The 27,354-nt window shown below is 44.4% G+C and overlaps 1 protein-coding gene across 2 annotated transcripts; it reads right to left on the bottom strand.

Moving 5' to 3' along the window:
- Window positions 1-552: 552 nt before the first annotated feature.
- On the bottom strand, window positions 553-26,392 carry mgmt (O-6-methylguanine-DNA methyltransferase). 2 transcript variants are annotated; one of them, XM_086044723.1, is made up of 5 exons: window positions 26,320-26,392; window positions 24,118-24,263; window positions 9,307-9,470; window positions 4,681-4,820; window positions 553-842 (listed from the first exon to the last, which is right to left on the bottom strand). In XM_086044723.1, exons 1-5 carry the CDS (start codon window positions 26,329-26,331, stop codon window positions 711-713), a joined length of 594 nt encoding a protein of 197 aa, XP_085900849.1. In that variant the 5' UTR covers window positions 26,332-26,392; the 3' UTR covers window positions 553-710. The 2 variants fall into 2 exon arrangements, with proteins under 2 accessions (XP_085900849.1, XP_085900848.1); XM_086044722.1 differs by having other exon boundaries at window positions 26,278-26,358.
- Between the last annotated feature and the right edge of the window lie 962 nt (window positions 26,393-27,354).

Genomic DNA, 27,354 nt, shown 5'->3' with positions numbered 1-27,354 from the left:
GGCACTCTTGCACACACGCGAGAAGGACACGCAGCCTAATCGGTAATGAGCCCAAGGCGGTCGACTTTTGATTGTAAATAAACGCAATTAAAAATGATGAAAGGCACTGGTTCTGACACGCGGCGACGCGTCGATTCGAAAAGGCGTCCGTATAGAAGGCATAAGACGTCGGCGCTGGAGGTGGATTGTAAGACGAGAGCAAACAATGGCATCTAAATGGAGACAAAACAAATACTCCACTACAAAGCTTTGTAGCGGCAAAATTCGGAGCCTTTATCACTGGATGTCGAACAAAGCACTCGCTTGGCAGGAAATTAAAAAACCAACGAGAGGTACAAAGACTAATTCTGCTCTCAGGAAGAAAAAAAAAAAAAAACCAAACAACAACAACAACAATGCGAGAGACATATTTTTAAGGGAATAATAACTCTTTAGAAAAACCATTCCAAGCACTATCTGGCAAAGGCAGCGCAGGCCCACGGGAGCATATGTTTGTAATTCCTACTGTTCTCTGTTTAAGTTATTTTTGTACATTCTAATTCGGCAGCGACTCGCGAGCACATTAACGATGCGAGCATCTCTATTCTTAGATTCTCCAAAATGAATTGGAATTGAATGTTTACGTATGTCTGTTTTTATGTGCGTGTGTGGTTTTTTTTTTTTTTTTGGTCTTCTCTTCAATACTTGATGCAGTTGGCGCGGGTCGCGCGTCAGCCGCCTTCCTCGCGCCGCCTCTCGTGGGCCAGCAGCCATTGTTTGAGGTGGTCGCCCCTGCCGCTCATGTACGGGCCGCTCTGGCCGCTGCTCGAAATGACTCGGTGGCAGGGGATGATGAGCGGAATCTGGCACGGGCAAACAAAAGAGGAATTCATCCCCGAGGAAGCGGACGTGCAACTTTTGCAAATGTTGTGCAAGCACATCCCGACACGCGAGTCGAGCCACTTTGATGTCTTATCTTTTTCTGGAAAGGTACAATTATCTTTGCTGCTGCTGCTTTTTTTTTTTTTTTTTAATTTTAACCACCCCAATATTACAATTCACTGCAGGGAATTGAATTTTAAGAATAACCCTATGAAGTGTAAATACAGGGAAATACATAAAGTAGACATAGGCGGGTAGGAGTCGCTCTCTTTTGACAAGCACTTCCTGCTAGAAATGTATTATGTATGAAAGCGCCTGTGATTTACCGCGTAAACGGCGCGACTTTAAAGTAAGCGGGGCGCAGACAATGTGAATCTGCACTTTTTTTTTTTTTCTTGTCGGTTGCGGTAAAAGAAAAAAACAAAAAAAAGTGCCGCGACCAAAACGTCTGGTTTGATGGCGCGCGATCCCACATTTGCGGCGATGGCTCCCGTCTATGGCGATAAATGTTTTTTCCCCACTCGTTCAAAGTGTAAAGCAAAGAAGCAATCAAAAATTAATGGGCAAAAACACCAGCAGGATGAATATTCAATCGAGAGGGTGTCAACATTAAGATCTGATAACCCTGTGATCATTAAAAAGAGGAAGTCGGTAGAGCGTTTACTCTTATTGCAGACGACTGCCGGGGGGGGGGGGGGGGGGGCGGGCGGTTGGGGTCCCGGGTTCTTTGTAAACTAAATGGCTGGAGAAAGATTAAACAAGCCAGCCTAAAACACTTCGATCATTGTAAATTCGGAAGAAGAGCGCCGGCAATGGTTGCCATGAATCACGGCAATTATTTCACGTCAAACGCTCCCCCATTGATTGGTGGTACATTTAAAAAAAAAAAAATATGTCACTTCCAAACCGGCTGCGCCGTGGCTGTAATTTCTGGTTGATCATAACTTGATGGCTGCTGCGGCATATAAAAGTTGGATGTGCCGAGCGCCTCGCTTCAGATCCATCATTAAACCCGCTCCCATATCAACAGCAATAAAACTTTCCGAGCCCCAGATTAACCTTGCAGACAGAGAAATACTGCTCCAGTATTCAGATCAATATTGTTCCCCGGGTTTGGAAGGAGAGCAGGGTACCCTCAAGGCCTTCGGATCTGCCTCCTGACTGCGCTGGGAGGGGGGAAGGGGGTGGGGGAGGCGCGCGAGGTGGGCTGTGCCGGCGAGGGTGGGGGCAGGAGGGGGGCGGGGGGGGGGGCTGGTGATGGGGGTTTAGCGGTGGATGTGTGAAGATGCTCCACGCCGGGCTTATCGATACTCAAATCCTGGTGAGGAACGAGTGCCATGGAGAAGGCGCGGATCGATTGAGCACACTGAGCTTTTCGCAGCTGAAGCCTGAGCCGAGCGGCGCTGCTGACAAGTAATTGACACTGACAATCGGACTCTGGATCAGTACCAGTGGCTCAGGGCTCAGGCTCCCATCCTCCCCTCAGCAAAAGGGGAAGAAGTGTGTGCGTGTAAAAAAAAAAAAAAAAAACTGACGAGAGATTATTCAGCCATCCAGAAGCAATGCCACCGGCTAGTGTAGCTAATAAAGTATGTAGAAAAAAAAAAAAAAAGGTTACATAATGCGAAAATAGAAGACAGGAAGAAGATACGGCTGGACTACATTTGTGTACGAGAGGTGCTCTCTGTCTTACACCGGCGGTGCCCACAGCGCTACACGGGCACGGCTAAACGGCACTTTGATCAAAGGGTTTGATCAAAAGGAGACATGCCACTTGCCCTCTGGCCCTACGCGGGCCAAAGACGTGCGGGGGCCGAGCTTCCTCGGTGAGATTTGCCGAGGAAAAGGTAAAAGAGCGGATTGAAGGCGGGACAAAAGGTGCGGGCTTAAAACCGTGCTTTTTTCCTTTTCCCTCGTCTGCTGTTCTCCGGAGGGGCCCCGTTTACTTTGCCTGGACTGGCCTTGGGACGGGATGCTTGTTAAAGAACGTAGCCTGCGTGAGGGAAGACTTGGAAATATTACGTCTTGGTATTGAGTTACCGTTTTGAATGCTGTTCTAATTGATTTCTACACTTTGTTTTGTCTGCGAATGCTTCTAAAAGCCAAAAAGTTGTAAGGCCACAAAAAGCTGCGATATTAGGTGTGCTAATGAGATCCAATACATGATCGGCAAGAGTGTTGCTTTTACAAATGCATAGTTTCTGAGGTAGGGTTTATTTTTTTGGGGGGTTGTTAGAGATGGAGAACAGCATTACTTTACATCGGGGGTCACCAGCATAGCGGCCACGGTAAACCCCCAAGGGCCACATGAGTAGCCTGTGGACACACAATCTTTTTTTTTTTTTTTTTTAAAAAAGCTCCCCCGTAATGGAAAATGTGATTTCATTCATTTGAAAATGTGATCACTTTCAAAGATTTGTCATAAAGGAAAATAAAATGTTGGATATTGATAATTAAAGTATGTTACTCAAATTGCTAACAGAACATACAGTAAAGAAGATGATTTCGGAGACTGTGATTTTTAAAATGCTTTGAAAGAGCTTAGCCCAGGGGCGGAGCCAGAACGTAGCTAATGGGGGGGTTTGGAAAAATCAGGGTGGGCCGCAATATTTCTCTTACTGAGCACAATCCTCCTGTCCCGACATATCGCATATTCAAATAAAACCACAAACTGAAACTGAATAATATTCCTTAGACAACCACAATTATGCCATTTTTAATATTCAATCAAATAAAAAACACAACGAAACACTAATTCAAAAATAATTCTGTAATAATTTACTAACCATTTAAAAGTCTATATTTTTTTCAGGAATCCCAGTGGGTGGGCAGTCTGTCAATCTGGGTGGGCCTGTGCACACCCAGGCCCACCCATGGCTCCGCCCACCCAGGCCCACCCATGGCTCCGCCCCTGCCTTAGTCATAAGTAAGTGTTTTTGACACTGATTTAAAACAAGTCTTGACTTTTTCTCTAGCACATCAGCTTTTTTAAGATATATTCAATTTTTTGTTTTCAAGTTTGACCTACAAACATTTGCGCATTGCGGATTTTGCAGATGTTCGCCAATGTCTTGAGTCAACACAAACATAATCAGTCTGCTTTCATAGAGGACTACAGAAATCGGAGACATGCGGATATCTCCAAAATCTGGGCAATTTGAAGCCTCCAAACAATGAATCCATGATCAAAATTGGTGATTTATTTGATAATCGATTAGCTGTCAATTCATTCGTTTCAGAAGTGCGTATCAAACTGGTGGCCCGTTGCATTACGCCGTACCCAAGAAGTAGCTCTCAATTTCCAAAAGGTTGCTGACCGCCCTTTCTATTGACAACATATTTATGTTGTCTTATTTAGCTAGCACATAAAATAAAACCCTTGAAAAATCTCCAAACATGAGGCAGTGAAGAGCCTACAATAGTACAAATTTCAACCACAATAGCGGAGCATATTATCAAATATTATTAAACACCTTATTACATTTTTATGAATGCAAAACTGCCATATTGATCTGATTGAACTGTGCGAGTGTTTGGATCGCAACTATGTTCTAAAGTAGTAACTAAAATGAAATTAAACTGACAATAAGAAATGAGTCATATTCATCACAGTGTTCGGTCTCACTTGTGCTAATCAATCAACTTTCCGTGGCTCGTTATTTAACACTGCAAGTCAAAATATCTCATGATCACTTAATTTCTTTAGAAAGCGCAACTTTGTCCACACACAATTGGCAATTCCAGATCCTCCATATAATCACACTTAAAAAAAAAAAAAAAAAAAAGTGTGGGAATGGGAAACCCATCAATCACACGTACCGGGTTCCTCCTCATGGCCCCGCCCACTGCCCGCGCCGCTCTGGGGTTTCCCGCCATCTCGGCTAAGCGTTTGTAGGAGACCGTCTCCCCGATTTTCACGTCTCTGAACAGTACGTGCAGCACGCGACTGCTGAATGTGTCTGGAGGAAAGAGGGGGGGAAAAAAAAAAAGAAAGGGGGATGAAGAGCTGACTTCCTCATTACATCAATCAATGTGACAGTTGACAAGAGATGAGCACGAAAACAAGCACTTACAGCAACACGGACGGCTGCCTTGAAAAGTTTGACGCATTCATCGACGTTTAATTTGCCATCAAGTACCCGTTTGCCGGCTAAATGCATGGAAGTCCCTCCATTTGACCTTCGCACTTGTAATAATACGGTACAGTAGCTGATGTGCGAAAATTATTTCCGTGGCAGGAGGAAGAAGGGAAAAAAAAAAAAAAAAAAATCTAGGTTACGCACTGAAAGGTCACAGCTAAAATTAAAAAAGTTGGCTCCTTCATTTAAAAGGATTAAGAGAGGCCAAAAAGACGGCAAATCTGCTCCAGATTTTTAATAATAATAATTTGAATGTTGCATACCATTTGTGGCAGCGGGATGACTTTGAGGTTAATCAGACCAATTTGTCCTTTTAATTGCTTTCTATTCAGAGTAGATTCATTATATCATCGCCACTTAAATGGCAGAATTCTTCAAATCATCCGCAGCTTAACCGGCCACATTAACAGCTCTGATTTCATTAGCACTTTAGCAGTAGCTTTATCTTTTTTTTTTTTTTTTTCTTCTTCTTTTTCGTGGATTACCAGGCGAGGCGTGTTTGTCTAGGCTGCCGTTGATAAAGAATCGGCGAGGCATTTGAAGCGCGGGCGTGTTTTAAAAAAAAAAAAAAAAACTTGAGACGCTCCGACGGCTTTTGTAGCGAGCGAACAACACTTTTGCGCAAGAGAACACGGCGCGGGAACAATGGTCTCGTTATCAAGAGCGGCTGAACTTTGTCTAGTATACACGCGCGCGGGCGCGTGTACTCAGTCATGAAAATTCAATTAGTGCTCTCCCATTCTCTCTCATTTATATGGTCTAAGAGAGCACATGACAAGTGATGGCGGAGAAATCCCCCTAAATTGGCATTGTGTGAAAACATGTCACACCCCTGTCTCACTTCTACAGAGTGAACATCCTTTGCTCCCCAGGCTCCCTCGCTACCTCAGAGTCACTCTCCGCTACACAAAGCCACGGCAACAAGGCAATTTGCCTAAACTGGGGGGAATAAGTGTAAAACCTAAAGGGGATACATTTGATTGATGCGCACCCATGTGAGTTCTTTGTCTTGAACAAGGCCCGTAGGTACTGTTTAATAATTTTTCAGGTAATAATCACGCTGTCAACGAGATGACGGGCTCTTACACAGACAGAGCCGGCGTTATGACGAGGGAAGGTACGCCCCCCCCCCCCCTCCCGAATTTTCCTTTATGCATTATTCCCCCGCACGAAAGGAAGTCACTTTTGGCCCGGCATGATGTGCATATTGATATCGCTTTGTCACTGATGTGCAGGCGACAGTTTGCCCAGACTTTAGCGGTGACAAATCCCGCCTCGACGCTTCCCTGCAAACAACCCAGAGTTGACGTTTTAGCCCAAACGCAAAAGCTCTTGCTGTTGTTTACCTTATTTATTTTTTGGTGTGTGTGTGTGTGTGTGTGTGTGTGTGCGTGTGTTTGTCCCATCCCCCGCCTCGCTCGCGACTAATTCCGGGCCAGCCGTTTTTCCCGGAAGGCTTCCCGGCGACAAGAAAGACGAGGCGGCTGCAGAGGTTAAAGAATTGTGCCCTCATCAGCGTCGGTGACAGAAGCTTCGCATGGGTCACTCGAGGAGAGCGCGGAGCGGCGGTACCCCCCCCCCCCCCCCCCGCCCCATACTTCATAAAGAGACTAATACGCTGTTGTCCGAGGTCAGGCCCCTCTTTAGATCGGGCGCGGTGATGTCGATTGTTTAAATAAAAGTTGAGAGGAACCACTTACATGTGTACACGCGTGGCCGTAATTATGTCACGGGCCGTTAGCTAGCAGGAGGCCAGGTGATAGGCCGAGCCGGATCGAAGGGATCTCGTGATTATGAACTTATTGGCTCCTTTGATTGATTTGTTCATTATTTTGGATATGAGAGCAATTTGGATGGGGGTGAGGGGTTGGTCTGGAGGGGGGGGGGGGCGGGGGCAATAAAAGTGAATCCCATCAAGCGCGCTAATGACGGATCGAGCGCGGTGACTTCCAGCTGACAGTCACCTCGTCGCGCAGGCTTGCGAGAATGTCGAGAAAAAAAAAAAAAAAAAAGAAGAAGGAAAAAAAAAACAAAAAAAAAAACGACAATGGTGGAAACGCAGCTACCTCATTATCCTTTGTGTCTAATGGGAGGGAAGACTTTGACTCCCAGTCAAAGTGTCTCTGGAGTCTTGAGGGATCGGCGCGTTTGAAGGCTGACGGGGTGCTGATGATTCTCTGATTATTCGATATTCTGAAAACGTTCATTTCCCTAATTCCTCTCCACATCACAGCGGCGAGGCCTGGTGAGTGTCTCATCTCGCCCTGCGCCGTGCACAGGGGGAGGTTCAGGCTCCTGCAGGAACCAAGTCATTTGGGCTTTGAAGAGCGCCCCTGTAAGCCCCCCCCCCCCCCTCCCCCAACCTCCCGTAGCCCCTTCCCGCGCGTTCCCCGCGCCGCTTACCGAGACTAAGATCCTCTCGTCTGTTACATATGGATGTATAATTAATGAGATAAGAATATGCATCGTTTTAAGAACCCACGATGGTGTCTGTGCTTTTCCTGGAGGTGGCGCGTGCGCGGGCGCGAGCGTGACGCACTCGCCATCGCCAGTACCTCCGAGGACCAAACTTGCTGTGTGATGTTGCGTCTGACAATCAGCCACGCCGCGGTGGAAACCGTCACCTCGGCTCGGCTTTCATGTCACCTCTGCGGCTCAGGTATGTGGTGACAGCTAATATGAAAAGTGGCTTGTTTTGTCAGAAACGTGTAAATAAACATGGCAACACTTCAAGCGAAGGTCACAACTCAATATTACATGACGAGCGCAGCAGCGCGAGCGCTGTCGCGTTGAGGCGCTCCCGCAAGATAAGCGAGCAAACCAAAGTTGCTTGTCACGGATTGTAATGACCTGATTAAACTTGTTTTTTTGTTTTATTTTTTATTTTTTGGTTTCTTTTTCTGTTTTTTGCTCGCTGGCTTCCCGACAACGAGCCAAAGCCTCGTATTTATGAATTAACAGGAAAAAAAAAAAAAAAAAAAAGAAAAGGAAAAAAAAAAACAACAACGCATCCCTCTATTGTCCTTCCTCAAAAGACAAATCCTCATGATGCAAACATTTAACATTCGTTATCCACGCCTGGCCCGCGGTTGCGACTACCGAGAGCAATCGGGCCCCTAAAAACTGTATTTACCGAAGCCCCAAAACAACAGGCGAGGGAGGCGAGGTGCAACGCGGCACAATCACCTATTCAGATCAGGTACTAATGAAGAATTCCATCTATCCTGAAATTTAATTAAAACCCCAAAGACTTGAGATGAGATGCGATTTGAAAGAGCCCGGGGCTGGTACACAAGCACTTGGTGGCGAAGGGAATCGCACTGAAAGGTGATATCGTAATTGGTCCTGATGTATTTCTGCATTGCCTTTGCGGGAGCGTGGGACTCCGTAGCTGTATGCGGGGGTCTCGACGGACTACCCGCTCATTGAAAATGCCATCACTCAAGCACTGCGGGTCTGCATGAAATTAGAGGGAAAGTGAGGCCTGATTGCAGGGGAAGGCAGACAATTGTTAAATGCATATATTAGAGAATTCTTTTTTTTTTTTTTTTCTCCCCGCGTGTAGGTGTGATTCCGCGTCTAAATGAGCGCTTTGGAAAGTCTTTCATGAGACGCCGCGACAAAGCCTGAAAACTTTGCCGGTTCCAAGAAAAAAAAAAAAGAAAACGGCTCGTTTGCCACCTCGACACGGGCACGTTTCAAGACTTTTTGTCTTCATCCGGCGCCCCGCATCATTCGCAGGAAATGGACGCTAATTTTTATTTTCGGGGTATTTGTGCCGCACTCGTTCCGAGGCCCGACCGAGGTGGCTGCCCGGCGCCGACAATAAGCTCATTCAAACTTTACCACCATTCACGCGTTCTCATTAAAACAACAGCGCGGGGGAAGAAGAAGAGGGAAGGAAAAAAAAAAAAAAAAAAAAAAAAAAAAGCGATTCCTGTCTGAAAATGTCAAGAGTGGAATTCGATCAGTTTCAAAGAATGTGCCAAGAATCATGGGAAAGCTTGCCAAGACTAACACGCGTGCTAAGAGCCGCCACAGATTACTGAACCAAGTTACAGCTCTGTGTTCTGTTCTGTTCTGTTCTGCCCTCCCTCTCTCTCTCTCTCTCTCTCTCTCTCTCTCTCTCTCTCTCTCTCTCTCTCTCTCTCTCTCTCTCTCTCTCTCGCTCTCTCTCTCTCTCTCACAGCTATAAAATACTTCATTATAAACACAGAGCGCCAGTGAGTGTAAGTGATGTAACTGACAATTAAGAGTGAAAGGCTGATCCCGGCCATGGCTCTGCAAATATTTATCCATGACAGACCTGCTCCGAGGGCGGGGTGGTGAAAGGCGGGCGGCGGGAGACTCCCAGCGCTGCGCGGATCGCCGAAGTACGCCTGGAGCCATTCGACGCAGCGCCGCAACTCGGGGCTCGTTTCCGCCGAGCCGCCGTCGACCACGCGGCAGCTCGGGGGGGCCCGGCCGCTCCTGCGGGGAGACGGGGCGGGGGTGGAGGAGGAGGGAGGGGGGGGGATCAGAGGAGCAATCACAATACGACATTCCTGCTTGAGCCTGCGCTCGAATACGCCACGAGGGTGTAACTGGATGCCGGCGGGGTCACGCGGGCGCGGGATGACATAATTTACCGAGTGAAATGTAAGTTGTTATGGTGGGACGTGGGCGAATACAAAGTTACACCGTTCTTCTGTCACTCTGCTTTAGGTGAAGAATAAAAAAAAAATAAAAAAAAAAAAAAAAAAAAGAAAGAAACAAGCTGAAGAAATGTTAAGACGTTAAAGCGGTTACTTGGAGCACGGGTATTTTGACCGACATACATTTTTCATACGTCCGTGTCTTTTGGCCTTTACTCCGGAGGGAATCTACGGTTGAAGTCACACATCGGCCACTGAAAACTCAGTCGGTTGTGTTATTGCTCGACTTTGTCAAGTATACAACAATAATGTAGACTTTAACCCGACACTTGGAAGATGCATTTTCAGCAATGTACGATTTTCGTAGAAGTGTCTTTATGGCTTTTAATCCAAAGGGCACCAACGGTTTCAGTCGCACTCGTGCTGCGAAAAATGATTATTTCAATAAGGTAATAATCTGCCGATTAGTTGGTTGATTAATCAATGAATCCAATTTTAAAACGTTTTGATTTCCATCTCTTTAAAGGACATTATTTCAAATTGATAGTAAAGAAAATGCACAAATTAACTAAGATTCAGGTGCTGGTTGACTCAACAGGCTGAAATTCCGAGGATTGGGACAATTTTAACCGATCAGCAAAATAATGATCCATTCATTTGACAATCGATTAGATGTCAATTAATTGACAAATGGTTGCACGTCTAAGTCACACATACTTTATACAGAAGGTCAGTGAAAACACCACTTGTGTTATTTCCGTGCCTTACTTTTCGGGATTCTGACTGTGTCGGAAAATGTTACAATGTTGAACTCAGACACTTTGGTATTTTTGAACAAGAAAGGTTATTTCATGCATGTTTTATGGCTTAAATTGAAAGTACAATTCAAGCCACTGAAACCTTTAAAAGCTTTCACACTTGGGGCTGACTTCACTTCTGCTGGCGCCTTATCACGTTTGCGTTTAGCATAACAGCTAAATGCTGCTTCGCCATGTTTGCTTTGAACTGAATTCACCTGAATCTATATTCCATTCGCATTTCTTGCAAATCTCTTTTTATTATTGTGACTTCTCGACATGTGACTTTAAGGATTCTGATTGCAAGAAAATAAATGCATGACGTTAACACAAGCACTTGGAAAACAAATATTTTTAACAACATACTTTTTTTTTTTTCATACATCCATGTCTTTTGGCTTTTAATCCAAATGAATGGTAACTACAGTTTAAATGACTGAAAACGTCACTTATGGCATCTTTTCCAGGAATGACTCCTCAGGATTATGGGCCAGATGACCTCACATTCGACACACTTTCGTTGATCCGTGGTGGGGAAGGAATTTGTTTTTAAAAATACACACGGGTATTTTTAACAATGTATACTTTTCGATGTGTTTCGATGGCCACATGCGGAGTGCGGTTAGGTTACTGAAAACCATTCTTGTGCAAAACTTCAGACATGCTGAAGGAACATTTTATCCTTTGCAACATAGATGGGGAAAATCTGTGTTTTCCTTCAAACATTGTTATATTATGACAAGAGATTTTGTTTCATATTTCATCACCATCATATTCAAGGAATACAGTGAAAAGAAGCATACTGTATAAGATATATTCAGATTTTACATTAAACAAACAAACATACTGTACTGTTCTTGGCCGTTCATCTCAAGACAAACTTTGGTTTAAGTCTCTAAAAAAATGCCTTTTTTTTTTTTTTGTAAAGTCTCATGAGTTATTAAACGTACGTTTTCCAGGGATGACTTTCTTAAAGATTCTGAATGGCTCAAATGACCTCACATTTGACATATTTTTCTGATCTCAGATGGGGAAGGAATTTGCTTTTGAAGATACACAGAGGCCCTTTTAACAATCGATACTTTTTCTCTCGCTGTGTTTTGGCCACATGTTAACTGCAGTTAGGTCATCCAAAAGACTTTTGGCACACTCCACTGCAGCTAAGGTGTGGAAACTTTTTTTTGTGTGCATGGGTGGGAAAACGAGTATTTCTTAATGAGGTCACTGGCATTTTCCCATGTCAGCCATTGTTATAATTCTTAATCTTATCCAATGATTGCTTTCTTCGGGTTTCTGATTGGCTAAAAGGGTATTAATATATAACCTGTTTTCTAATACCTGGTGGTGCTGCAATACATTATCAACATGTTTACACATATGAGCATTTTTCATTTTTCCATGACCCTATTTAGATATCATCTCCTTCCACGAGTTTAAATAAATAAATAAATAAATAAATATATATATATATATATATATATATATATATATATATATATATATATATATATATGATTTGGGGTTTATTTCAGGGCTACAACTAACGATTGTTTTAATAATCGGTTAATCTGTGGTTCATTTTGGCGGTGAATCCGATAAAAATTGACACGTTTTAACATACATCAGGACATGATTTCAAATTGACAGTGCAGAAAACGCACAATTCAATGAATGGTCTGTATTGTAACATGTCAGAAAAGAGGGAAAAATATTGTGAATTATTTTGCAAATGTTTTATTTCGATTCAACACAAAGATAACACGTCTGTTTTCATGGTGGACTACACAAATCGGAGAATATTTACTGTTGAGAGGCTGAAATTCCTAGGATTTGGAACAATTTGAATTAAACTAGGTCTAGAAATGATTAATCGATTATCAAAAAATAATTAGAGTTAATAGTCAATTTGTTGTCGATTAATCGTTGCACCTGTAGTCGATTTAATTTTTCAGGTTTGTATGAAATTAAAATGTGATAGTGAAGAGTACTCCACTTCACTATCCAAATTATCAGAATAATCCGAATCTACTTGTTGCTTTGGCTTACAATAGACAGCCTGGGAATGTGTTTGAATATGGCCAGATTTTTCTTTTCTTTTTTTTACATTTTAACAACGAACAAAGATTTTTTTTGTTGTTGTTGTTGTTTTTTTTGACACGAGAGGGGAGGAATAAAAAAATAAAATTAAAATCTGCTTAAACTAGTGTGGCCCTATCCTTAAGTGGAGCATGATGGAAATATAAAAAGAAAACATTGTTCGGCCAAAAGGAACAGTGGTAATAGTTTAAAAACATTAAGGAAGTGGAGTCATTTCTGGGGGAGGTAAAAGTCTTGCAGCTGTTTGAGGAAAAAGTTAAAGAGCTCAGCGTTAACAAGAGTTTCAACTCTGCTTGGGTCTAGTTGAGAGTTCATGACAAGAATAAATGGATTTTTTTTTTTTTTTGGCCAGAGCCGCGCTGGCGAGCATCGCGCTGCACTTGGACGTGCATCTTAGCGCGAGTAGACGCTTGGAGGAATTTGCCGACGGTTGAGTTGGCATCACTTAACAGCTGAATTTCTCTCTGCCGCTGACCACCCCCTAGGTCATCGTGAGCAGACTGACCCATATTTGACACTTAAAGACCCTACTGGGAAGGTCCTCTCGTAGCCTGTGCATTACGGCAAAGTGGACCTCAAGCTGTGATGCGGATCTTAAAGCGGGGCCGCCAATTCCATTAACTGGTGTACAGCACTTATAAATAAATGATATCGCCATTTAAGTGCCTCTCTTTTCAAAATTGGCTTATCCTGTACAGTATTAATAATAGAAATTGACTTTGTTAAACACACACACAGCGCGTCGCCTTTGGTCCTCGCCAAAGTGTCTTCACACTTCTGCAGGTCACGATGTCTTCGCGCCTCCGCTCGGGAGGAGGCTTTTGATGCCATTTGTTGTTGGCTAGCCAGCGGAATTATGCAAAAGCTATCAGGATGACTTCGAGGAAACTTTGTGGAGGGTTAGCGCATGGGCCAAAGAACATCCCATTAAATTTTGGTGTGGATCCAGATTAAGAAAATAAATTAAAAAAGGGGCGATTGGGAATTGTTACTTTCAAAAACTTGCGTTAGCATTTATAAGGGCATATTGGAATTCAAAATGATCACTGATGAAATCATGAATTGTCAAAGACAGAATACAAGATGATGCTCGAGTTTGGTACCTGCTCAGTATAAACTGTCAAATGTCAAAGAACCCATTCCGGGACTCTTTCAAACTGTTATTCTCAGTGGGAGGCGTCAAACCGGCACCACCATAAGATCTCTATTTACGGTACAGGTAAGTCATATGGTCAATTTCAGATTTTTTCCAAACACATCGATACTACTGGAGTTTCCCCACATCGTCTGGCATTTGTATGCATTAATAACTAATTTAATGTGTTGAAAATAGCTTGAGAACAATCCTATCAACTTTCTTGGATGGTTATATGTTGACCCCGGGCCTGAAAGTCTGGAGACAATAAGTGAAAATAGTTTGATTTGATACCTTTATTTAAGCCTGTTTGATGAAAAATGGATCACTGTTATACTTTGGTGCAGAAAGAACTGGGCAGCCATGAAGGTAGGTAGCGCGCGCAGATAAATGTCAAATTAAATTTACACTGCTTAGTCAGCTTATTGTTTTAGTTATTGCGTCACTCGTGGCTCTAAGACTTTTGAAAAACAGGTTGGAAAAGAGGATCATACCAGTGTCTTTTGCTTTTGTGAAGAATTAAAGGCTTTCTGGCTGCGTGAACGCAGACTGATGTGGACGGTTGTGCCATTTTGGCAGCATACTAAATTAGCTTTTTTTTTTTTTTTTAGCCCGTTAAATTAGTGGTTGCGCGTGATTTCGGCGTTTAACGCTGCAGTGTTTTGATAACTCGAGCAAGATGGCATTTTTCGGATTTCCTAAAAAGTAAGATGTGAGGATACAGCCCGATAGTGATGGCGAGCACCTTGCAGGTCGCATTCTGAAACATTTGTACTGGTCATAAAAGTTGAAAAAGAAGTTAAACACTGTAACGTCACGAAAACCGACAAATAAAGCCCAAGGTCTTAAAAAAAAAAAAAAAAAAAGGATATTGTGTCACAGATCATGCATCTCGTTTTTTGTACATTCTTACTTTCCACTCAAGTATAAAAAGTAAGAAACATAAAAGCTCCTATACAGGTTTGACACCGCTAGCGTCTAACTGCTTTGAGTCTGCGTCTTCCTTACTTCTTTTGAAAATGTCACAAAAAAGCCAAATGAAAGCAAAACTTGCTGAACTAGACTTGAGTGTATGTCTTGCCTGATTTCCTGGATGACAACTTTGAGGTTTTCTGCGATTTAACAGGCATACTCGCCCCCGCCCCCCCCAATTTGGGTCAAACAAAGACTATGACTTCAGGGCAGATTCAAGCGTGCTTGGTGCCGATCCAAATTGGGACTGATTGGCAGAGGTCCGTGCTCCACTAGTGGCATTCTCGTAATTGACGCGAGATGCCAGGTTTCGGCGGAGGACTGTGACTGAGCGTCTCCGCCTGCTCTGGTTTGTGGCCGTGCAATGAAAAGCCTCCGGGGTGCCGTTGAGCGCCGCCCGTAAATGCAGTCCGAGGTGTGAATACTCTCATTTCGACATAAACCACACAGCCGTTTATAGCCGGAAAAAGTCGCAGGCCCGCCAGCGGGGTCCTGCGCCGAGACCCTCTCAAACAATGGCCGCGGCTCATGGCAATCTCTAGTCGGCATGGGTGAGTGCCCAGCCAGCTCCTACTTGTCATTGTCTCTCTTTTCGACCCCTAACCGCCCCCCCCCCCCCACCCCTCTTCCCCCCACCATTTCTCTATCCTCCCACTCCAGCTCTTTCGCTTCTCCACCCTGACACCCGCCCACCATTCCCCCCTCACCTCCTCTTTCTCCCTGCAAGGATCTTCAGGCCACCTCTCTGTAACCGAACCCCCCTCCCTCCCCCCCGTTCCATCAACACCACATCCTCTACCCCTCCACACACACCCTCTCTATGCGAGAGGATGTTCCAGCCGCTGCACACTGACAGCTCGGGGATATTGTGTGTGGAAATGTTCCTGTTGGACCCGCAGGCCCTTACAATCTACCGGACAAAGGCTAGCGCACCTTTGCTTAAGGCGCGTCACCTTTGACCCCCCCCGGCTTGCACTTCACACTTGTCACCGTGGTTAATCCAACCCCCCCCCCCCCCCCCCCCCCGCGCCCGCAAGCTCCACCCCCTCTCGCCTCACCCCTCTCGTCACGGATGCGCCCCGCTTTCAAGGTGCAGGCGTGAGTGATACAACATTGACAGTAGTAAAAGTTAATGCAATGCAGCACATGTTATGGCTGGTAAACAAGAGCCAAATAAATAAATAAAAGGGGGGGGAACAACATGAGTGGAGTTGACGTCTGTCACCTCCAGGTGCGATGGGGGATTGTTTCTAAAGAGCACGAGGGCAGTGGAGATGTATGTTGCACGCAGGCAACATTTCCCCTCTCCTCAGTGACTCATAAATTACCCCTCGCAACACAGCAACATTGCGGACTTTGAAACTACACGTAAGGGATGTCATCTTTGGGTTGTCTTAATTGCAAGTAAAACAGAAAAAAAAAAATAATACAGTGGCACTAGACACTGGTTTAATTTATTAGCGCTGAACTGCATTGTATCTTGCCTTAAAGATGACACAACTTTTATTTTTTTTATTTGTGTTGCGAGTGATCTTAAGATCCAAGTACTTGGCTGATATACTGTAATCCATTTATATATGAACACAATTATTTTTTCAAAGCAATGTCTTTAGATTAGGCCTCTTTGGCACAATCGGTGACATGAGCTAGGCCGGTGTGTCACTGTGACCTTTTTCCCGGCTCTGCGTCCGCATCTATCTAACTGAACTCTTGCGCACATAGCAGGTGAAACCAGTTAAGACCGTCGAGTCACACATTGTCACATTGGCTAAGCAGCTGGGGGGGGGCGGCAAGACAGTATAAGAGTGGGAACCATTTTAGACAGATTAGACCTTCTTTTCCATCTGGCAGAAAAGGGCTCCACTCGTGATTTTTTTTTGGGCATCCATTAAATAATTCAACTGAGAATATACAGTCCTCTGGTAGCTACTGTTAGCACTATTAGTATAATATTGTGAGCATTAAAGATAAAAGGACTGGTAAAGGTTTGCTCAGAACTTCTCAATTGGTGCCGTGAGTCGAATTTGACATACATGTCATTAGGCCTTAGGTTACATCTCGTTGTACCATTTGTCACATAACAGTAAAGATGGCGAACGCTACGTTAGCTTCTTGGTTGCTAGCAAGCAGTCGTCACAGGTTTAGAGTCCATTATTGGTTAATACTTTGGGGTTAATAATATGAACAGTACACTACTTACATCAGCGAGTTGTGATGCGTTGAGGTGTATGAATTAATTTTAAAAAAATACACATCGACAACGGCGCTTGGGTATTTTTTTTTTTTTTATCATAAAGTACATTTTCCGATTTGATCTTTTGTCCGTATTCAACCTGCGGTTGAGGTCGGGGAAAATACTTTTTTTCCCACCTAACTCCAGCCACGAAAATACAGTAATTGCTTCCAAAGCGCTACTGCACACTTGTTTTTATACTGACAAAGAAAAAAAAATCTCCTTCTATACAAGTCTTGCGGCTAGTTATCATATTTTGACTCCATCACAGGTAATAACAAATAATTCAGGGCTAGCCAGGATGCGATGCACTAAAAAGAATATTTCCCTTGATAGCAGATTGTGATTCCAGAAAATTTCTAATATTGTGCTCCTGTCACAATCAATTTCCAATTACCATAAATCATTGCTGCGCAAAGTGGGAGTCATTTGGAGCACTGCCTATTTCCTAATATAAAGAATGAATTGCACATTTGTATAATATCGCAGGTTATTTTATTCATCCAGGAGGAAACAATCAAAAGAGACAAAAGAAAGAAAGAAAAGAACTGTTGACTTTGAATTTGCCAATTTTCTCCGCTGCACTTCGGCTCTCTACTCGCACAAGCCTTCAGTAAGACTTTTTCTATCAAGTGCAGAATGAAACAGGTTAGCCACAACATCTAATTGAAAGGAATCTGGCGAAGGGTGTAATGGTGTATCGCACAAAAAAGAGTGAGAGGAAAAAAAAAAAAAAAAAAAAAAAAAACCCTCAGAACTCATGCCTCCGTCCTGTGAAGCGTGATGGCGCTCATCCTGACTCGATCGGCTGTCACTTTTGACACAGCCTGCCAGGGTTCTCCTTCACCGATCATGGGTAACATGGCGGGTCAGAGGATGAAATAGAAAAGGCCAAGCGCCGTCCAATATTTTCCCCGGCCTTATAACGGCACATACTTAACTCGGAGACGTCAAGGACTCAAGAGAGCATGAAAAAAGCCTAAAATGACTGTCTAAAAAGGCAGGAAGGGGGCGGGGGGAGGGGGGGGATGGGTGGCAAAACACAGCATGTCTCTATGAATGTCAAGATCGTGACGGTCTCCGAAGCAGAGGCCGCGATGCGATTGTAAGCCACTTGCTCAATGCGGCTCGCTCAACCATTTGAGGATCATTCAGATGCCGATCGGGCGACTGCGGCATTAAAGTCGAGAGCTTCCCGAGTGGCGGGCGGGAAGGGATGCTTTTCCTTGTTGTCCTCTTGCGGGCGCCAGTTTCGGTGAAAGCGGGAGAGGGGGGCGAGGGGAGACAACCGGGCAGGATAAACGGCTCTCCAGATATCCAACTCCTCCTATTAGCGAATGACCACCGCGGACTCGACGCGATGCATAAAAGGTGGCGGCGGCGGCGGCAGGTGCAGAGGAGGCAACAAAGCACACAACAATTAGACCTTCTCCCAGCTGGCGAGCCACAGGAGTCAGTGAAGGCATGTAATACCACAGCCTTAACTCTTACTCCATTATGTAGCGTAGCCGCAGCCCGGAGCTGCAATGTTTATCTACAACAGACTACTGAGCAGTTTCAAATCGCATTTTTAGCCCCTATTCTCAAGTGCCACAGTAAAAGATTCCAATTACCCGAATGGTAAGGAGCCAGCGAGGGAGGCATAAAGTACATTAGGGATCCCCTGTAACTGCGGGGACCTTTTAGAGGCTCCACTGAAGAGGGCCGAGAGACTGGGGAAGGGAGGCGTGTGTTGCGGGAGGAAGGAAGGAACGGGGGAGGGAGGGGGGGGGGGTTGCGGACGGTGACCCTGCATGGATAGCCTCTGTCAAAACTTGACCACGTCAAGCACTAAGGCATTATGGGAATCCAGTGTCACCAAGTCCTAATTACTGTCTGTGTTCAGAGCAAATTACTGCCTTGTTCCTCTGATTAGCGAGGAGGCTAATCTTCACCTGTGTACGCCAGCACTGCTGAGGGCCCTCGAGTGTTAGCGCTTCGTCTTCTGTAATTTATTTTTAAATCAGTGCCCGCTCCCAGGAGTTTTGAGTGTTTTGTTGTGAACCGCTTACCATGATCCCCACCGCCGCCCCCTCACCCCTAAATCCTTGACTAAATCCTTGTTTGGTGCCGCAGGAAGATAAGCAAGAACAACACTTGGGCATAATTGACTCGTACTCCTCTCCAAGATGTCAGAGCGAAATCATCTCTCCGCATATTGCTTTGGTATGTCGCGCGCCGCGCACTTCTGCATGTTGCAGATACAGAATCCAATCAAGAAGGAAAACAAACTAGCTCAACCCCTTCGCGTCGGGGAGGGGGAAAAAAAAAAAAAAAAACTTCCTGGTCGACAGCAGGGGGAAAGGGGAAAAAAAAAAAAGTGCAGGGGAGCTGCTTTTAGCGACGCCGAGTGGGAACTCTCGCCGCGCCTCCCGACTTTACCCTGGAGGTGTCGTTTGGGGGGGTTTAAAAAAACACACCCAAAAAAAACGCAACATTTGCAGGATTCTGTCAGCGTATCGTCCGTCTGTGCGTGGCGCGTCACAGGTAGTGTTACACAGGTGCTGCTCTGCACAGGAAGTGGCACACGGAGCTTGATTGGGACGGTCCCGGGAGAGGGAGGCATAAACATAGTGCACAGATGGGTCCACTGGGCCAGTGGGAGCAGCACCTTAATGAATACACAGCTGAGTACTACACTTCACAACATGCAAAACAATATTCAGAGGCCGGCGCGGTGCGAAAAAAAAAAAATGGAACAAAAATGATCTGAATATCATTACGCGATGAATTATTCATGGCCATTTCTAGGGAGACCGCGTCAAAAAGTCCCTCGGCCTGCCGTCTGATGGTTTCATTCAAGATCTCAGCAGATATGCGTTTGTATGACAAAGCAGTTTAAGTTACAAATGTAAGCAGTTTATTTAGGACGCAGTTGGGTCTCGGGCGCCGGCGACATAATAATTACGAGTGATTAAAAGGATGCGCCGGGCTGAGTATAAACAGACGCGGAGAGAAATGATGGAAAGGGGGGAAGGAGAGAGAAAGAAAAAAAACATACGTTGTTGATATGTTTCCTCTCGGTGTGTGAGCACATCATGTAAACAGGCCCCAAACAGGGAACACATTTAGCATAGTGCTATTCAGCGTGAACCGGGACATTGATTCACAACACTACGCGAGTGTGAGAAAAAAAAAAAAGAAAAGAAAAAAAAAAAAAAAAAACGATAAATGCATCACCTCAGATATTTCACACCAGCGTCGGCAGTGTGTAAAAAGCTGTTGTGACAGCTTGGCTATTGGGGCTGCGTCGGATGGAGGACGCCTGGCTGCGTACGAATGCCAAATGCGCGCGGGGGTGACGGCTTTGACAGAAAAACACTCCGCCTCGGAACAATTAGGTGCTTCTCGGGGCCCCCGTCCCGTGTTGCCGGCGATAATGGAAAGCTGTGAGGATAACTGGTGATAAATAGACTTTAACACCCTCCTCCTTAAAAGCAATGCAGGCCCGCCGTCCTCTCGTATGCTTAGCTAATCATGACCATGGCCGGCAAATTCATACAAAAGACTAATTACTGTTGTACTTCACTTGAGTCTCAAAAGGCCTCTTATATAAGGACTTGGGGGTTCTCCTGCCTCTTTTCTCCTCTTGATGGGTATTTTTTTGAACAAGGAGGGCCTGGCGCGAGACAAAAGCGTTTAAAAATCGGTGATTGCTTTCATCCTCTTTAATTACATTCAGAAATGGCATTTCTGCCACATAATACACCCCTATTGTTTCAGAATTATCTGGCTCGGGGAGGAAAATCTACAATGTTTGACGACGCTCCCGAGCTAAATCGCCTCTTGAAATTGAAAGATGCTCTGGAAATCCAAAAAATAAAAAGCCAGCCCGCGCCGCGGATATACCGGAGGCTGCTTGGCATTCTGCGGAACGCCATTATTATGCATATCCAGGTAGAAAGTTAATTAACCCAAAGCTTAAGCTAATTATGGTAGCAGAATGCTATCAACCGAGCGCTTTCAGTCAGACAGCTGTCCGGAATTTCATTTGCTAATCATTTGTCTTTTGCCAGAGCATATGGTACATTTCCCCGCTATCACAGCAACAACAAACAGATGAAAATCATTAACTAAAAACAATGAGCAATGTGAAAAATCAGACGCAGATTTATGTGGCTTTGTGTCGCAGGAGGAGGGGGTGTGTGAAAAGGCGGATTTGCGGCCCTGGAAAGCACAAAGATCATTTTTGGTCGGGGCCACTCAGGATTTTCGGCAGATCATGTGACCGAGCGTGCTGGGAATTCAGATGCACAAATATATTGTTTATATCTATATGCAAATGAGGCCGAATGTTTATCCGTGTTAAATTAATTACAGTTTTCTATAGGAGCTTGTTCCGAACACTTTTTCGCTTCTAGCGCCACATTTTATTTTTATTTATTTTTTATTTTTTTTAACGCTGTTAAAAGAAATCCCCCAGCTCGGAATTAAATCAATTATTTTGCGAGAAATGTTTCATGCCTTCTCCCCCCCCCCCTCGCCCGTGCTCACGAAAACACATCACAGAGGCTGTTTAAGGGTGATTGATATCGGCATTGCCTTGCGACATTATCAGGCAATAAAGGCTACTCAGGTTCTAATGCAACATGTCATACACAGGCTCCTGTAGTACATTTCTATTGAGGACCTCACAGGCTAAATTGCTTTCGCCCCCACCGTCGTCTGCCCGCCCCCACTTCCTCACATCTCAGCCCGCTTGACAGACAAATTGATCAAAGCATTGTAAAATAATATGCTCACAAAATGTCTCGGGGCAGGAGTCCGGACTTTTTTTCTCTCCATTTTTCACTCTAATAAAAAAAAAAAAAAAAAAAAAAAAAAAGACCAGTATGACTTCCTCAGCGTTGTGTCTTTGTGAAAGACTCAAGCAGCATTATATGTCATACATTAGTAGCATGCTGTAAACAAAATATGAAGCATTATTTTCCGTCAGTGTGGCCATGCTAAAAAAAAAACCACAGGAAAAAGAGAAGGGGTGGGGGGCGGGGGGCGGTGGGGGTTGAGTCTGGTTAGCAGGAGGCTGCTACGTCGGGCCCCAACTGGGGTTGTTGGAGATGTAATGAATTTGTTCATGTGATGGTGCCTTCAGGGCTGTCGTTAAGACTGGCAGAGAGGAAGGTTGATTTCGGCAAACGTTGCGAAGATCAGTTAGGAAGCAAAAGGGGCTTGAGACGTTTCTATTAGAAAGAGCTGACGGTCATGGTGCGTAAGCAATACTTCAAGAGCGTTTATGTGGCTATAATGGCGGTTATCAATAACTATCTATCAATGCCACCGGCGCTTTTTGCTGCTGCCGCCGCGGCTCGGGCGAATTTGGCAGCAAGGAGAAAGAACGGCACACTCGCACGGCGCTCACGCGTCTTCTGGCTATGCATAGATGTATTTCCCTTATCCAAAATACGGCCTTGGAGATCATTTATCAGCCTGACTGGCTAAGCCCGCCACACAGCAAATCCAAAGCTGACAAGAGCCTTGTTTAGTATGTCATAAATAAATCAATGGAAATGGCTGATCCCCGCTATTAAAGCTACAGGAAGGCTTTGTGAGATCTACATAGGTAAGCCGATATTTTGTCACTTTATCGGGCCCGCCTTAAAGAAATGAAAAAAATCCATCTGTGTTTTTTATACACCTCAGCCGGCGGCCATTTTGTCTTGTGCTGCCGCTTGCTGTCGACCGAAAATGACATCACAGTGCCACTGCCTCGCAACGGCTCAGCTTGCGGACGTCACATGAGCAAATCCAGAAAACAGTTGAGCCGTGACTGGTCGTTACCTGGGCCCATTAGGCACTGTGATGTCACTTTCAGTCCACAGCAAGTTGCAGTACAAGGCAAAATGGCCGCCGCCTGAGATGGACAGAGCTTGATTCTGTGTCTGGTGAACCGTGTCTACAATTTTCCGTATGAGAATATGCTTCTGCAATAAAAATTGAATTCATTTGAAAGCTTTTGACACATCTTAAGCAGGGGTGCCGAATTTATGGAAGGCACTATATTATTGTTAAGACTTTTTTGTTTGAATGGACTTCCCTTTGCTCATGTGGACTCCTTTCCGCCACGAGTCCAAAGCCAAACATTTTCTTTCATAATTTCTGCCTGGCACCTTTGAGAATGTGATCCGGGCCTCACTTATGACCGACACCGCACACGATATTAAACCGAGAGATGATCTACTGGTGCGAATCATTAAATTCATTTGCATATTCCTACTGAACCTGAACGCACAAATTAAAGCCGGCTCGCAAAGAGATGGGAGAAAGGTGCCCGGGCATGGTTATAGGACATCTCCCATCATCAAAATTCCATATTATTAATCTCCTCACTTCAACTCATTAACAACAAGTGGAATGTTTTTACTGCTTGATGAATTTGAGGCCGTCGCACACAGCCAGGAAACACATGTTGAGGTAGAATATACAAGGTCATTAATGGGTTTCCATAAATTAGAATTTAAACATAGAACTTCCTATCTGGGTGCATTTGGAAATGGTTTAATTTCCCAAACCATTCAAGGTTATCAAATGCGAATCTGTGATACATGGATATTTAATTCCAATCTAATCACAACTAATCTGCGACGTCGGGATGTGGACCTGCAGAAATAAGGAGGAACTACGTATTAGCGCCGGGTTTAATCAGTCTCAATCGCTCCAGTAAGACTGTCGACATTCTGACAATTTTGAGGGATGGCCGGGGCGTGAAATGCAATTACATTTGCCGCCGCCGTGGCTCCGACACTCCAAAAGTGCCCGCGCTCAACTTGCTGGGAAACATAAATAAACAGGACCAACGCCCGGCAGACGCGCGCGCTCCCCAACGTGGCCTTTTGCGACCCCCGCAGACACGGCGCTCTAATGGACTCCCGCGTGAGTAATAAACCGGTTACTTGGGTGAAATTTCAAATACCGGGCGGGAAAAAAAAAAAAAAAAAAAAAAAAAAAGAAATCACAATCGCGCGTGCCGCCGGAAATCCAATTTCCAGGCCGACCGTATTCTAGTGGCCCTCATATTTCTAGCGCCTCCTCATATTTGCCCAACTTTCTTGCGGGATATTTCTTGTGGGATCTACAAAAAGCCCTCCCGCCCCCCCCCCCCCCCCCGCTCGCGATGAGCGATGGTGGCACTCCATCACACGAGTGGATACTGTCTGCCTGTAAATTTCACACCTTTGTTTATGGCGTCAGCGGGCCGGCTGTTGTACAGTACCTTTCAGCAGGTGCGACATCCATTAGGATCCGGATGGCGTGCACGCCATTGTCACAGGCGTCGACTCGGATGGTCCCCAGGGGACTGAGCAACGTGACGGTCTCGGGAGTGCACCGGCTCTCCCTCGGCTTCCTCATCTGGGCGCCCTGCAAAAGGAAGCGCAATTTACACCTCGCGTCATTGACATATGCACGCGGCCACTTGCCGCAATTTGCCACACGCATTTGCATTGAGTGATCTATCGGAAAAAGCGCAGCGGGCCGCCCAACAGATGATGGCTTACATGTTTGAGCACCTCGCCTCCAAACAATGTCATGATGTGGCTTGATCCCGACATTGCAATCCAATATTTCTTTGGTGCATGGGAAGGAATACGCCTATCTAACCAATAAATCGCCCATTTTTCCCCCTCTTTCTGTTCTATATATCACATAAATGAGAAAAACAATGCAGTCTGTTCCCTTGTCTGGTGGGGGATTCCCAAGATAGCTCGACATTATTTTCAATCCGTCATTTTTGGTTGATGGCCGGGATGTTTTTCTAGCATTAAATTTGTTCCTTGGGGTGCAACTCCAATGGGATTCTGCTTTCCAGCCCTTAACAACAGCAAAAACGTGCAGCTTTTCTGACGACTGAGATGGATACTGGCAATAACCAGACAGCAGTTGCTTTTTTATTTTTACTTTGAGGGGGAAGCGGGAGATGATTGACTATGTTATATGTGATTTTTTTTTTTTTTTTTTTGAGGGATGGGGGTAATGACAAATAAAGGTCACATTGATTTGAAGGAGTTTTAACCAAGGAGACCTTTTCCATCCAATAACCTTTACTTGGGAAGTTTCTAAAACCTGGAAACACATTTTTATTGCCATCCCCTCAGCTTAAGCTTGTTATTTCAGTCTTTCATAAATGTACACCTTAGATCTGTAATTTGCATGCTATCGGATAATATCAGAAAACAATTGGTTTACAATCTTAATATTAGTTTCCTGGTGACAGTAGACCAATTAAAGCAGGGGCGGCGAAACTAAAGATTGGGCGCCATGTACAAAATTGGACATTAATTCTTGCTTTAACAAGACATGTAAAAAAACATAAACAACACTAAGTTTAAAGTTAATCTTGGATTTACGTTTAATGTTTTACTTTTTCTTCTGCTCTGAAGAATGACTTCACAAGCAATGAAAAGGTATTTATGTGTTACAATATGCTAAAAAACACAGACACGTGTGTGGTGTGCATTTTGGGGGGAAAAAAAATCAATAAAAACACCTACTGGAAAGTAGATTTGGACATGGCACAAACAATTTAAAGAGGAAGGCAATACTTTATTCATATGCATATTTCATATTTTTGGGAACAAATTGATTTTTAGCTAATGTACTATGGCCCTTGGAGGACTTAAATGGAACCTGACTGGGGTTTAAAAAAAAAAAAGTGTACCGATGCTGATTCCAGGCTTACATTGTGCATGTTAACACTGTCAAATTAATTGTGAAAAAAAGAACCTTCTTCAGGTTTAGCCCTGCATTAATTAATGGTCCTGCATGGGAGAATGTGGCATATAGTCTAATTTACGTACATTTATCGGTGATTTTACTAGAAGAGGCGATGTCTTATTACATAGAGACTTGCAGAGCCCCCCTTCCTGACACAAGCACACACATCTGTCATGGTATGTGATCACAACTCTGTGCGTGTGTGTTTCAACTTTCTTGTTTCTACTCTTCCTCTTGCAGCTCTCACAAGGGGTTTGCCTGCACTGACAATAAAGGCGAGCACATTTCTGAGCCAAACAATAGTTGTACAGCGTGCACTTTGGATACGCACCGAGCAGACTGCCTGCCATTTAGCAAACCGCTAATAGACCTCGCAGAAAAAAAAAAGAATAATGGACTTTGGCAATTATGTCCCGGCTAATAGTCTGCTCTGATTAAAAATAAAGCCATCACGTCGGCACGCCGAGCGCAGCAGACGACGGCGGCGGCGGCGGAGGAGAAGACCCGCGTTGTTTGTTGCATAAACTGTCAACATGCTAAAAGTACCTCAAACGAAGTAGCGCTACACTACTTATAGCAGGCTACTATTGCTTCTATTCCATAAATTATTGCCCAGTGTTTGTGAAAAAGTAACATTTAACACAGTAAACGAAGCCCTTACAATGACAGGAGCGTCCAAACAGCGTCTAGGCGACACACTTGCCTTCATTCTCATCACTTCCTGCTTCTCACAGCGCGTGACGCAGTCGACCAATCATGGAAGGTGAAAGTTAGCTCACTTTCGTGATTGGACAACATCACATCTAAGGCTCACCCGACAGAGACACACACTCCTAAGATACTCTTTGACGCAAACAATAGCGTCAATTCCATTAAATGTTGTGAAATGTTGAATGTAATACTTTAAATAAATGAATAAAATGACTAAAAGACTTCCTGTCTTTTCGCGCACAAGTGAAGAAGCCGACCAATCATATTCGGCAAAAGTCAAACGTCACATCTAAGCCCCTCCCTTTGAGAGACTAACAATTGACTAGTCAAGAGACTACAGTACTCACTTTGATGTAAACTATTGCGTTTTACTCCATTAAATGTTGTGATGCTTGTTTAAAATACTTAAAACACACACACACATTGCAGTTACAAATGGCCAAGGTGGCTCCCCTTCAATGATTGCACAGCGTTACAAGTAAGCCCCTCCCATTAAAGAAAGCAACACAGAACAGAACAGAATAAAAACCTTTATTGTCATTACATGCTTCCTACAGAGAAATTAAGGAATTAAGCAGTCGACGATTTGATGGTAACTGCAGCATCCATTCCTTCAAATAACGAGCTTTATTTGGTGTGTTGGTTTAAAAAAACGTTTATTTTAAGTGTATCGTAAAACAAAACCAGTAGAAATGACATTAAGCCTTCTTATGATTCACTTTAAAGTCTCTTTTGTCATAACTTCCTGCTTCTCCCTACGCACAGAGGAGACCACCAATCAGAAAAGGCAGAAATCAGCTCTCCCTCAGCGATTGGCCAACATCCACATCTAAGCCCCTCCCCTGTCAGAGACAAACACTAGGCTTATCGAATATGGCAAATGGGTCTCAAGTTGGGATTTGGCATCTTGCAGGGGGGTCCCAGCACACCGCAGACAAGTAATAGTAATGATTTAGATATTTGATTTGCTTGATAGTTTTACAGGAGAAATACGATTATACATGTATCCGTATTCATTTGATTTCAT

This window comes from Filicampus tigris, chromosome 11 (assembly GCF_054856515.1).
Source record: "Filicampus tigris isolate MCC_2025a chromosome 11, RoL_Ftig_1.0, whole genome shotgun sequence".
In the NCBI taxonomy this organism is placed as follows: domain Eukaryota; kingdom Metazoa; phylum Chordata; class Actinopteri; order Syngnathiformes; family Syngnathidae; genus Filicampus; species Filicampus tigris.
The sequence above is the reverse complement of the archived record's forward strand: the minus strand, read 5'-3'. Positions and strand labels throughout refer to the sequence as shown.

What these genes read in the sequence shown, in the direction of transcription:
- mgmt (XM_086044722.1), bottom strand. Translation starts at nt 26,331, where the DNA reads ATGAGAATGAAGGCAAGTGTGTCGCCTAGACGCTGTTTGGACGCTCCT. An exon ending in GATGTCGCACCTGCTGAAAG is followed by an intron (nt 9,471 to 24,117) that starts GTACTGTACAAC and finishes GTCTCCCCGCAG; the next exon opens with GAGCGGCCGGGCCCCCCCGA. An exon ending in GGGCCATGAGGAGGAACCCG is followed by an intron (nt 843 to 4,680) that starts GTACGTGTGATT and finishes TGCCCGTGCCAG; the next exon opens with ATTCCGCTCATCATCCCCTG.